The 14,636-nt window shown below is 35.8% G+C and overlaps 1 protein-coding gene across 3 annotated transcripts in view; it reads right to left on the bottom strand.

The window, feature by feature from the left end:
• LOC150096609 (retinoblastoma-like protein 1) overlaps positions 1-14,636 on the bottom strand; it is a 488,590-nt gene that overhangs the window by 213,193 nt on the left and 260,761 nt on the right. For all 3 annotated transcript variants that reach the window (XM_090408756.1, XM_090408757.1, XM_090408758.1), the window contains 2 exons: positions 12,750-12,832; positions 8,700-8,820 (listed from right to left, as the gene is read on the bottom strand). In XM_090408756.1, the coding sequence (XP_090264882.1) occupies positions 8,700-8,820; positions 12,750-12,832 (204 nt within the window). The remainder of the gene's footprint in view (positions 1-8,699; positions 8,821-12,749; positions 12,833-14,636) is intronic.

Here is a 14,636-nt window from a genome sequence, read left to right as displayed (position 1 = left end):
AAAGCACAGGCAAGAATGGTGACTAGCCTAAAAGCATATTCACAGTACAAGAGGAAATTAGTTGAGTGAACCAAAGAAAATCCCAAAACATTCTTTTGGCATACTGAAAGTAAAAAGAAGAATGATTATGATGAGATAACGTTAATGAATATTGATATGATAGAAAATCACAAAAGCAAATGAAACTGTTAAATTACCAAGTGATCACTTTGCAAGGGTGCAGTGTATCATCCAGGTAGAGATATTACAGTAACATATGTGTGTGAGAGGGAAGCTAACTTATTATGAGAATATGAAAGTGAACTGGGAATGCCACGTGCCTAATGTGTTTAAGATGCTACTTAGAAAGGATCCCACCCAAGAGAATGAAGTAGAGGAAAATAATTACAACGCATAAAGGAGACTTGAAGACAGAAGTAGCGACTTACTCACCGAGCAGCATTTCAGCAAGTCACGGTGGTGAGGGTTTACAAAGAATTTAGTTATAAGCAAAATTCAGGACTGGATGGATAGGAATACGATAGGTATGTGGGTAGTAGTAGTAGTAGTAGTAGCACATTGTACTAACAAGTATGAAAGTAAGTTTCTTGTCATGAGATGTCTGTGGAAAACAGTTTGAGTTCTCTCAGCTGCTGTGAACTCTGCATTCCATTGTGGTTTTAGGAAAAGTGGACAATGATTCAATGTTCTGAATATTGCAGTTGCGGCACTGTGTAATGCAATTCATGGCATCACTGATAGGAGAGGATCAGACTTACAGAATCAAATTCTGTTGAAGATGAGATGTGTTCTAGTCAGCTCAATTTTCCACTGCAATATCTATAAAGTATACAGCTGGTCATGTAAAAGATTGGATGTCATGGGGAAAATGTCACTCTCATACATGTTATTTTCAACTTTCTATTGAAGCAGAGGAAAGAGATGGAGAACAAATTATTAAGTCACTACCAGTGAAAATGTAGGTTAGCACATGGAAGTGTTATCATGTATTTGCTTAACAATTGTTCCTCTAATGTATATGCACTACATTACAATGTTGTAGCCATTTATCTATATAGGGAAAGATGGTAACTGCCTGGACATGTCCATCTCCTATCTTGTTATCAATGATTGACATAGCAGGTTTCAAATAAGCTTTAAGCTAATTTGCAGCATCCAAGACCTAAGAATTCTTGATGGTATTCAGAAGCAGGCAATCCACTTAATAGATGACCCTTCCCTCACACACACTCTTCCTTCCCCTTCAGTCACTTTATCATAGGTGGTTGTTTTTTTCAGCACTATGCCTTTTCTTGAGATACTTTCATGAGTACTGTTCCTCTGAATTGGTTGCTACCATTCCTCCACTTTTTTCTAACTACAGAAGAACTGGAGCACCACTGGCCAACACCCATACAGTGCCCAGCTGCAAACACGGTGAACTAACTTCTTATCAACTTCTTTCATTCCACCCACCTTTGTTCTTTGGAACAATCTCCTCAATACTGTTTTTCTACTAAGTATACCCCTCCCCCACACACTTTATGACATAGCAAAATGCTACATTTTTCTCCTTAATCACTTGCCCACACATGGGACTGTAGTATTATAGGTCTTGTGACCTTTCATGTGTGGGATCAATAAAAAACAGAAGCTCTGAAACTAATTTCAAATTTTCATCCTGTGTCTTTAAAATAACTACTTATCTAATTTCTTTTCTAATTCATTTTTCAGCTTCTCGAACTGCTTATCAAATTTCTGCATTTGAGGGCCATTGTCATGAGAAGATACTCTTAGATTTACAAGGATTTTTCTTGTATGATATCGAGAAGTTAAATCATCAAGTGCATTAATAAATTTAGCTTGGATGCAAACTCTGAATCAGTGACTCTTCCTTTTGAGCAGCTTCAAGTGCTCTTTTAATATCATAAATCCCTTGTTTGTAAACTGAAACTTTTTAATTCAGGCTTCAATCCATTTCTGAATTGATGAAAAAAAAAAAAAATACGGGACTATTTCCAAAAATTCAATACCATAATCACAAATTTTTTAATCATGTAACAGTTGACCAATCATAAGATTGGGAAAACACTCATTTTGCATTTGTAAACATTCGTGAACTTTCCAAAGATAAGGATAAAGTTCCTTTTTCCTGAAAAATTCCCCAAATCAAATTACTTTTAAAGTTATATAGTCTGAAGTTAATCTTAATCTTCTGAGCAAAATGCTAAGCTTAACATTACAGTTTGGACCTTAAAATTGATAGCATCTGCTCTTCAGACCATCTACCTAATTTTTTTTTTAACTGATTCTGCATCTTCAAAAATTGATTCAATATTTTAATTAAAATCACCATTAAAGTTTGATATAGCATGACTCAAGTTAATATACTTCAAAAATTCTTCATTTTGTCATGAAGATGCAGAACTTTCACCTGTTACACTAGACTTATTCATTTTCATAATCATTCTAATATACTAAAACTACACAAGATATGATAAACACTATTTCTTAACTGATTAATATTCTCTTAATAATCATCTCAGTGATTGTACCATTAAATCCATTGAGTTATCTCCACACAAGTTTGAATCCTGTCAACTGCACCCTTTGTTAAAGTTGGTTCACCAATCCTATTTTACAATGTAAATAAGTTTACCACTAACTTTATAGGTTTTATCCCCAAGGCCTGTGAATTTGGTGGTTCACTATAGTAATGCTACATTTATGAATGTGACATTACTATAGTGTAGCATTACTACCCAAAAATAAATGGAATCTGAACTTGACAGGTGTTTTCTAGTTACAATGATGCCGCTAGGCATCGTGAGCATGCAGTTCAACAAAAGAACATGCAGGTAGATTATTATGTCTCTACACCAACGCTAGTATCAGAAACAAAGAGGTTGAGTTTGTTGCCTTAGTCAATATGTTGCGACCTCAGATTGTAGCCATTAGTGAGACCTGGCTATAAGACTCAGACATACTAACTGGTATCGAGTGTAAAGGGTACAGTATTTTTTTACGAAGGATAGAGAGGAGGGGGGCATTCTGCTAATTGATATCGGATGACTTGAATCCAGTTAGAGTTGAGACCTATGATTGTAGTACTAACAAGATCAATCACATAGTGGGGTATTGTTACAGACCTGGTGGATCGGTTGCTAGTAATGAAGAAATGCAACACCAAATAGAAAACATGCATGTGAAAAGAGTAATCATAATGGGAGACTTTTATTATCCAAATATTGATTGGGTGGTAGTAGAATCTTATGAGAAGAATGAAAATGCATTTATTAAAATGTTGCGGGACAACTTCCTCAAGCAGCATGTGAGAGAAGGAACTCAAGGTCAAAGAGTGTCTGATTTGATTATAGCGTCCAAGAACGTTTCAGTAAAAGATGCAACTATTCTGCCTCCGGTTGGTGACAGTGATCATGTAGTACTCACTTGGAAATTGACCAAGTTTATGAATGTAATGTTCAGAAAATGTTACATGCTGAACTACAAAGCAGGAAATTATGACCAACTGAGGAGTATACTGAGTTCAGTAGAATACGATTGGTTGATGGATGGGAAGAATATCTAGTGCATGGGAAGCATTTAAACAATACTTAAATGACACAATATCAGTGTGTGTTCCAAGAGTTCGAAAAATAAATAGTGTAGGAGAGTCGAATGGATGTGTAACCTTATTATGCAAGAGATTCGTAAGAAAAGGATGATGCTGAAGGAATACCAAGTGCATCGGGATGATGACCGTTATGAAAATTATAAGCAGCAGGCTGAAACAGTCAACTATCGTACGGAAAGCAAAGTGAATATGAAAAGAAACTGGTTCTACATGTTCAAGACAACCCACAAGAATTCTATTGTTATGCTGCAAGTAAAAGAAAGAATGAATATGAAAGATTATAAATGCAGATGGCATGAGGGTTACTGATGCTGAAGAGATTGTTTAACTAATGAGTGCCCATTTTGTTAAAAGTTATCAACCTGGTGTGGAAAGGCAGCAGGAGTAGATGTTTGACCAGAAATGCTCATATATGGAGGTATAAAAGTCTTGCAGTGGCTGCACTGCATAGCCTGGACAGAGGGACAAATTCCAGATGATTGGAGTACAGCTCTCATAGTATCCATATACGAAAAGGGGAAATAAAACTGAATGTGAGAATTATAGAGGTATTTTCCTACTGAGTGTTCCTTTTTATTATTATTATTATTTGAAACCTCCAGGGAATCTAAAGACTCATCGAGGGAGGGCATCCGCTGCACAACTCTGTCTCTACCACTCAATCCACTAACTATGCCAACGCCATCTACCACTGACCACCACCATTAGTATTTCCACAGACAATCACAAACATCCATGTCCACAGTAAGATTTGAACCTGTGGCCTTTTGGCTGGAGAGTGGATACGCTAACCACTCGGCTAGATTTATGGTAAGATTTATGCAAGTTTACTTGAGAAACAGCTGAGAAGGATTGTGGAAGGGAAGCTTGGTGAAGAACAAGCTGGACTGAAGTCAAATGGAGGCTGTCAGGATCAGATTTTTACTTTACAACAAATAACTGAGAAATTGTGGGAATATAACAAAGATCTGTATTTAAAGTTTTGTAGATCTGGAAAAGATATATGACAAGGTGCGAAGAGAAAAGCTATTCAAAATGCTACCATTATATGGTATCACTGGGGATTATATCAAGCAATACTTTATGAGTTGTAAGTCAGCAGTTAGAATTGAAGTACAGGAAGATTGTTTGATATAAATTCTGCTGTCAGACAAGCATGTACTTTATCCTCTCTGTTATGCATTATCTATATGGATCACATTATGAAAGAAAGCAGTATTAAACCTGATATCAAAATTGGAGATGTTAATCTCGGTTCTTTACTTCATGCAGATGATGTTATACTTTTAAATAAATCCAGTACAAAGTCTGACTTGTACTGGATTTTTTTATTCCCCGACTAAATTGAATAACCGTTGTAATAAATTTGGTATGGAAATCAGCAACAACAAGACAAAGAAATGAAAATAATCGACTGGAGAACCTATAGAACAAGTAAAACATTTCAGCTACTTAGGCCCAATTTTTAGTGAAGTTGGCAATTTATATATGGAAATAGATAACAGAATCAACAAAGCCGGTATGGTAGGAAGTCAATTGAATAAATTCATATGGAATAAGAGAGAAATTAGTCGGAACACTAAATTAGCTGTATACAAGACAGTGTTCAGACCAATTTTAACTTATGGATCTGAGAATTGGGTTAGAAATAAAACACTTGACCAAAGACTAGAAACAACAGATATGAGAGTCCTGAGAAAGATTAGGGGCATGAACAGATGGCACCAATGACAATATCATATTAAAAATGAGGATATATTAGGAAAAAACTTGACATTGTTAGCAGAGCTAATCTCAGGGGGTATGGTCAGTTAAACAGAATGGGAGAGGAAAGATTAGCAAAATAAGTGTTCTCTGGCAGGTTGGCAGGAAAAAGACCCAAAGCAAGATCAAGATATATATGTGGATTGATAGAGTAAAAAGTGCCTTAGTTCGAGTCTTGACAGATAACATATTGATCTGGAAGAAAATTGTTGATAGGAAGTTAGTGATGATGCAAGTTCTTCATGTAGTACTATCATAATATCCTGTACACCCTTTGAGGGTACACGCCAGGAATTTGATGATGATGATGTTATAAAGCAAAGGTATAAAAATGCAACAGAATGGCTCTGGTGGTGCAAAATACAGGAAATGGGGGCACAGGATTACATGCTACCATATTAGTAATCTCAGTATGTGACTGTAGCACAATTAGAACAGTTCATCAACCCAGTGAAGGTCATATCAAACAGGATGAACTGTTTACAAACATATCCAAGAGTACTTTAGTTTGAGCTAACCCTTATATGGAAACTTTTGTTTCCATGGAAGGGGTAGCTGAAACTAAACATTACTCTAAATGTTATTATAGACACTTGCGAGTAATCTACACTATGGTAATTCTAGTGATATGCTCCAGTGTAATATGAACATGATGTGCCCTGATATACTGCAAAACCTGCAATGATATGCTGTGAGAAGAGAGCACTACAACAGTTTGGATGTATGTGTTACCCAATTCATGATGTGTCCTGATCCTGTTGCATATTGTCTTACAAACTCCTAATAGGTTTGGGGGAAAAAAAATGTTTTTCAGTGATTTAGTGTGTTAGTGGTTTAGAGATGACTTATTTGGTATTGCTTAAGAATGAATAACTGTGTATCCAAGATACGGACATATTATTACTGTAAATGGGCTAAGAGATAACTGTGAAGCCACACTAGAAGCCAATATGGTTTACTATTTTAAAATACTTACAAATGACTCAATGTTTGGATGTGCTGACCATTCTAAAATTTTCAGATGGGCATACAATATGCAGATATATGTCTGTATATGGTTATCTTCATGCCTTATTCTATCACCATCCTGTTTCAAACATAATCAACTTTTATGAATATCTCATCTCATCTTCTTTATACCCTCTTTTACCTTGTGGTGTCGAGGGTACACTGATCATCAGACCTCAATCCGTTTACAGGATAAGGTGGTCAGCCCTATGCCCCAGTATATCCTATGGCCTGTAGTGTTAAGTTCTCAAGGCCAGTTTGCCTGCTTTGCGGGATGAAAACCCCCAGAATAAACTGAGGAAAAAACCCTGCTGTCCACGCCCAAGACTGGCTAACTTGGCTATGGCTGAGGAAGATCCTTTTTTTTTTTTAATTTACCCAGTGGTAAATTTGTATGTAATAAAAACCTTATATCTGAAAACTTCTGATTCTATAGTATGGATAATGAATCAAAAGAGCCCATTCTTGTCAGCGTTATTGCTTGACAGAGTGTGTACACACATACATGAATATTGAAGGAATACATCGAATTGCAATACTGAATTTAATTAAATATGAGATATTTTCTTTGGATTTTATTGGACCACGATTCTTTATAAATATATGTATACAATCATCAACCAGTTTCACCAGCTTGGGTCTGTCTGACTTCTTCAGGACAAGAATGGTTACACTAACATTAAATGCTACAACAGAAGAATGCAATAACGACCTTAAAATCAGTTAAAAAAATTGAAAAGGACATGCGACATTAAGAGCATAAAGCGTGGAGAATTAATCATTGTTAGGAGATCGCATTTTATAGTTTTTTGGGTAATTCAGTTCTGCTAAACATAGTGAATTTATTAAAGCTTTTCCAAATGTCTTTTAATATCATGCCTTGATTTCTATTGAGATTGTCTCCTGTATGGAGTAGCACTGCAGCTTCTTTAAAGTTTCTACATTTGAAATCTTCTTCAATGTATGGCATGGAGCTGTTGTCCCAATCAATGGTTCGAATGAGGTTTCTGTTCTGTTGTTGACATCTCCGATATGCTCTTTTTTTCGGATTTCTAGGCTCCGTGATGTTTGGTCTACATAATTCAGTCCACAGGAACATGGGATGTTGTATACTCCTGCGTATTTGTGGAAAGAGATGCTGTCCTTAGGAGATCTTAACATGTGCCATGTAGTTAAAATAGGTTTAAAGACAACCCTGATGTTGAAAGACTTCATGATTTTTGCTATTTTGGTGGAGACTGAGCCTGCATAAGGTATGACGATGTGTACTGTGTCACTTGAGGTTGTGGCTGTTTCTATAGAGAATCTTTTGAATTATATTTTGTGGATAACCATTTTTGGATAGAGTTTTTGATATGAGTGAGAGCTCATTAAGTAGATCTTTTTCTTCCGTGATGATATTTATTGCTCTGTTTTTGAGCATATGTATGATGCTAAGTTTTTGTGCATAGTGATGAGCAGATTTAAAAATGAAGATAATGTCCAGGTCTGCGGGCTCAGTCTCTACCAAAATAGCAAAAATCATGAAGTCTTTCAACATCAGGGTTGCCTTTAAACCTATTTTAACTACATGGCACATGTTAAGATCTCCTAAGGACATCATTGCTTTCTACAAATATGCAGGAGTATACAACATCCCATGTTTCTGTGGACTGAATTATGTAGGCCAAACATCACGAAGCCTAGAAATCTGAAAAAAAGAACATATCGGAGATGTCAACAACAACAGAACAGACACCTCAGGATTAGTCCATCATTTCTCAATTTCGAACCATTCCATTGATTGGGAAAACAGCTCCATGCCGTATATTGAAGAAGATTTCAAATGTAGAAACTTTAAAGAAGCTGCAGTGGTACTCTGTACAGGATACAATCTCAATAGAAATCAAGTCATGATATTAAAAGACATTTAGAAAAGCTTAATAAATTCACTAATGTTTAGCAGAACTGAATTATGCGAAAAACTATAAAACGCGATCTACTAACAATGATTAATTCTCCATGCTTTATGTTCTTAATGTCGCGTGTCCTTTCAATTTTTTTAACTGATTTTAAGGTCGTTACTGCATTCTTCTGTTGAAGCATTTAATGTTAGTGTAACCATTCTCGTCCTGAAGAAACCAGACAGACCCAAGCTGACAGAACTGGTTGACGATTGTATACATATATTTATAAAGAATCGTGGTTCAATAAAATCCAAAGAAAATGTCTCATATTTAGTATAAAAAAGGACCAAATATTAACAATCAAAACTGAATTTATTTCTTTAATTTTCCGAAAATGAGGTGGAAATTTTGACAAGAATTACACTTACATGATTCAGATGTTTTATGACATCTCTGGACAATCCATCTTCGGCTCTGATTAGAAGTTCTATTACTTTATAAAAATAATATGGCTGGAGATCAAATATCTGAAGAATCCAAGGAAAGGTTCTATGTTGGAAAATAAAAAGAAAAATTATGTCTGAAAAGCCAAAATTGAAATTATAACCAGAAAGTATCTAACGGCATGGCCAATTTCCTTAGATTAAAATATGTAAACTTGTACATGCACAAAGACATAAATATACAGAGAGAGAGAGAGAGAGAACGGGAAGCAATAGGCATCCTCTGCAAGTTGTCTATCAGAAAAATATTTCTGTTATAGAAAAAATAATTTAGAAAGCATTTTTTTTATTAAGTAATCAAATCTTTTAAATGTATTTGAGAAAGAAATATATTTAGAAACATTCTTTACATTACATAGATATATTTTAGTTGTGCAATTAAGTAGTATGTTAATTACTCATCGTCTTCCTTTATTCCACATAACTCTGCGGTATATGGAAAAATCTTCTCTGTATCATTCCCACCTCTTTGACAATTACATTGACAGATTCCTGTCTTTTCTCTAATCACCCACATGAAACAAATGTTACACTTGTGTGTGTGGAGTTGATAGACATAGTGAAAAAAAAAAAAAACTTGATTCAAAGAAAATTTAAACCAAAATATAACAGGTCACTCAATGTGCAAGGAAGAGACTCATCAATTATTTCATTATTTGTGACCAATCCTTCCTCCATCTCATGAATGAAAAAATACATTAAAGAAAACTTAGTAAGCTTCCACTGCTCTCTCTGCACTATACCTTTCAATGATATCATACATAAACTGTAAGTAGATGTTGCAAATCCCATGCTCACTTGTCAGTAGACTTTTCTGTGGTACTGTGCACATCATTTAGAGAAAAGTCTAAATAAAACTGAAGTGTTTCATTTTGGAGTTTATGCATTACCAGTTCCTATAGTTCAAAACTCAAAAATAACACTTGACATTTCAACCTCTGTATTAAGGTAATCATCAGAAAAACATACATATGCAAAGGACACAAGCTACGTGACACTAAAGCAATATATATTTAAATGCTTTAATAGTTTACCCTAACCTGACCTATGGTGAAAAAAATAAAAATAAAATAAAATGAATTATATATAACTATAATAATATACAGATAAAAAAATGTAACAAATAAAAATAAAGTTTTACAGCAGAACTACATTAAACACATCTCTATGGACCTCTTATATTAAGGTTTTCTTGTGTTGGAGTTTTTGCCATCCTGTTCTGGATGCTATATAGGTTGCAATAATAATCATCATTATTATACCAGAACTTCATAGAATACAAGAAATCCTTGTAGGAAACAAAAATTTATCATTACTCACACACAATATTTATCATATCTCTTCTCAAACTCATTCTTTGGGAGAAAAAACACACACACACACACACACACACAAAAAAAAAAAAACGTGAGGTGGGGCGGGGCGGAGAGGCATTAACATCTCTGGAAACCCTTCATTTTCATAAATCATTATTATTGTACAAGCACCTCCACGAAGTCCGAAAACTCACTGAGGGAGACCCAAGCTATCTACAATATATCATAGCTCTCACTGAACCAATTAACAGACTAAGTGCTAAACTGATTCTGGTAACATATTCCATTCATTCATTCGCAATTCTCCAAGCAAAAAATCTAGTCCTCATGCCTCTGCTAATCACACATTTACTCAACTTCCAGACTTCTTCTGTCCCTTTTGGCCAAGCACTGAAACATTTCCCCTGCATCACTCCTATAAAACTCTAAGTAACTTAAAGATCATTATAACACCCTTCTTTTTTGCCTATCAACTAACATCTGCAGTTCACACACCCTCAATCTATCCTCACAAGGAACATTTCACAGACCACTCACCATCTTGGTTGCACGCCTCTGAATCCTCTCCACCACTTCCTCATTGTCAAGAAACCCAGGAGACCAGATCTGAGCACAGTAATCCAGATGTGGATATATCAAGGCCTTATAAAGAGGAATAACTTACTTATCTCTAATTGTTCTTGTGCTCTCAATAACCAAGTAATCTTATGAGCTACTTTGGCAACCTTAGCAATATGTCCTCTACACTTGAACTCTGTCTAAATCCTTACCTTCATTTCCTGGAATACAGTTCCATCAATGTCATACACAACTTGTAATCTATTTATCCCAAAATGCATAACTTTACATTTTTAAAAATTAAACTGATGCCATTATCTTTTGCCCATACAGACATCCTATTTAAACCATCCTGCAAGCTCTCCACATTGTTAGTGGAGAGCTTGCAGGGTGATTAACTATTACTCTACCTAACTTCACATCATCAGCAAACCACTGAATATTTCCTTTCGGTTATTTCAAATGATTTGTTATTATTATTTAAATTCTTATGAAGCACATTAACAATGGCATTAAAAAATGAACTTCTGACAATGATAGGATCAACATCCAGCACACAGTATCATTACAGAAATTTTTACAAATTTTATGAATTAACATTTGTATTAGATAAATATTAATTAATCATCATAACAAATGAAATCAATCAAACCAGATAGTTATTCCATTAAAATGGTACTAAATTATTGGAATGATAAAATCTTATGCTTTACAGAATATTCATTAGTAATTTAGGAAAAAAAAGTTGAAATCCACACACACACACACACACACACACACACACACACACACACACACACACACACACACACACACGAGGGATGTCCAGAAAGAAGTTTAATTTTTAAATATTTTCACTGCAGCACTGCGATCGCAATGCGCATGTCTGCCGAGTTTGTTGATTCCTTAGCAAGGCGTTGGTGCCATTTTCAGACATTCTCACAGTGTGTACGCTTCTTAGTGTGTGTTTATAATGTCAAAGAAAATCGAATCACCCTCCACAATTGGAATTAGGTAAGTTACCCGTTTCTTGAATGCGAGGAATGTTAAAGCAGCTGAAATTCATCAGCAAATTATTGAGGTTTATGAAGAACATGCAATGAGCGATTCAATGGTACGAAGATGGGCAAGATTTTTTAATGAAGGAAGGAGAGGTGTGCAAAATGATGAACGGAGCAGGTGACCATCTTTAGTGACTGATGATTTGGTGCTTTCAGTTGAAGAGAAGATTCGACAGAATAGGGTATTCAATATGACGTCACTCTCGAAGCAAATTCCAGAAGTTTGGGGATGGCGATGCTTTCCTGAGCAGATTTGTCACCGGAGACGAGGCTTGGGTGTCGCATGCAACCCCTGAATCCAAACAACAGTCCATGGAGTGGAGGCACATCTCATCACCAGTCAAGATGAAATTGAAGACACCGGTTTCCACTAGGAAAATCATGTGCCCTGTGTTTTGGGACAGACAAGGAATTTTGCTGGTAGACTTCTTGGGTCAAGGCTCCACCATCAACATGAGTATGTACTGCCAAACCTTAAGCAACTGCATCATGCAATCCAGAATAAATGAGGGGCGTTGTTTTGATTCATGATAACGCTCACCCACACACACGGCTGGCATGACACAACTACTTCTCGCCACCTTCGGCTGGGAACAATTCTGTCATCCCCCATATAGTCCTGACCTCACGCCATGCAACTTTCACCTGTTCAAACATCTGAAATCTTTCCTTGGTGGCCAGCAGTTTCGAGATGATGAGGTCAAAGAAGCAGTCAATACATGGTTTGCGTCACAGGCAGCAACCTTCCACGACGAATGTATACAACTCTTGGTGCCCCGTTATGATAAGTGCCTGAGCAATGGCAGAAATTATGTAGAAAAGTAGTGAAAGATGCCTACTTTAATTTCCAATAAAGTTTTTTTTGTAAGTATATTTTTGTTTCTCTGACAGCCCATCGGAACTTACTTTCTGGACATCCCTTGTGTGTGTGTGTGTGTGTGTGTGTGTGTGTGTGTGTGTGTGTGTGTGTGTGTGTGTGTGTAGTGTGATACAGTGCTTTTATCCTGCTACTGAAAACTTAAAATTAAATGACCACTTACCTTTGAGAATTATATGAGAAAATCACTATCTCCAGACAGCACACAAACAGAGATCGATGAAACATATCATGTTCTACCATATTCTAATAAGAAAGCAAACAGAACTAAATTAAATAACTCAGGATATTAAGTATTAAGCAAAGTATTAAGCATTAGACAGTTTCGGCATGCTTCTCCCCCACTAATTTCCCTCACTTACTTCCCCGTGCCTATGCAGTGTGTTGTCTGTCTCAGTCCACTGTGCATTGTCCCATACTTTACAAAGTCTAGTCATTGCACGATACGTTTGTGTAGAGAATTTTTAACTGTTTTTGGCTTTTTTTTTTTTTTTTTTTTTTTATTGCCCATGACATCCAAGAATGTAGAAAGAACAAAACCTAAAAGAAAAGTTGTAATACAGACATGAGATGAAAAAAGAAATTATCATGAAAAACACGAAAGTGGTACACGTTTGACGGATCTGGCGACAATGTTTACAATGTCAAAGTCAACAATAAGTAGCATTCTTAAGAATAAGGAAGCAATAAAAGCAGCAAATGTGGCTAAAGGTGTGACAACATTGACCTCCAGGAGATCACATGTTATTGAAGAGATAGAAAAACTCCTTTTAGTGTGGATAAACAAGAAGCGATTACGAGGTGACATTATTACTGAGAGAATTATTTGTGAGAAAGCCAAACATCTGCATAGTGAACTTAAGAAACACACAACTGAGACCAATACTGAAAATGGGGAGTTTAAAGAAAGCAGAGGCTGGTTCAATAAATTCAAAAAATGAACTGGGATCCATTGTGTTGTCATGCACGGAGAGGCTGCGAGTACCAATGTAGAAGAAGCAGACAAATTTGCAAAAACCTTTATGGAGTACGTGGATAGTAAGGGATTTGTATCTCAATAGGTTTTTAATTGCGATGAAACAGGTCTATTATGGAAAAAAATGCCCAAAAGGACATATATCACAAAAGAAGAAAAGATGGCACCGGGATATAAACCGGTGAAAGATAGAATTACTTAGAATTACTTTGCGGCATTGTGGTAATGCTAGTGGAGACTGTAAGATAAAGCCTTTGCTTGTTCACCATTCTCAAAATCCATGCGTTTTTAAAAAGAACAATGTCATAAAGAGCAAATTCGGTGTTATATGGAAGGCCAACACAAAAGTGTGGGTTACCAGAGAGTTTTTCACTGAGTGGATTTATGAAGAATTTGCTCCCACTGTAAAAGCTTATCTTACTGAAAAAAATCTACCATTAAAAGCTCTTCTAGTGATGGACAATGTTCCTGCTCAGACCATTCATTAACTAAATCGTACCAGAGGATGATTTAGTTGGTGAATTCAGTTTCATCGAGATAAAGTTTTTGTCGCCTAATACCACTTCTATCATACAATCCATGGACCAACAAGTGATTTCAAACTTCAAAAAACTGTATATTAAGGCTATGTTTCAAAAGTGCTTTGAAATAACCAATGCCATAGAACTGACTCTTAAAAAAGTATTTTGGAAAGAGAATTAAAACATTCTTCATTGCTTAAAGATCATCGATAAGGCATGGAAAGAAGTTTCTATTAAAACAATGATTTCTGCTTGGAAAAGACTCTGGCCAGATTGTATTTCAGTCAGTGAAGTAGTAAGCTGTGAAGAAGTCTGTTGTAAATGAAATTGTGTCTTTGGGTAAAACTATGAGATTAGAGGTGAGTGATGAGGATGTAGAGGAGTTAATAGATGATCATAAAACCGAACTCAGCACACAAGAACTTCAACACCTTCACAATCAACAACAAAAAGAAATTTTTATGGAAGGATGCATTTCCAATGCTGACCTTCAAGAATTATTCTCTGTTTGGGTTAGAACACAAGCTATTGTGGAAAAATGGCACCCTAATAA

Source organism: Typopeltis vanoorti, chromosome 18, assembly GCF_054136105.1.
Source record: "Typopeltis vanoorti isolate ZY-2024b chromosome 18, IOZ_Tvanoo_1.0, whole genome shotgun sequence".
Lineage (NCBI taxonomy): Eukaryota > Metazoa > Arthropoda > Arachnida > Uropygi > Thelyphonidae > Typopeltis > Typopeltis vanoorti.
This window is presented reverse-complemented; position numbering and strand designations above follow the sequence as displayed.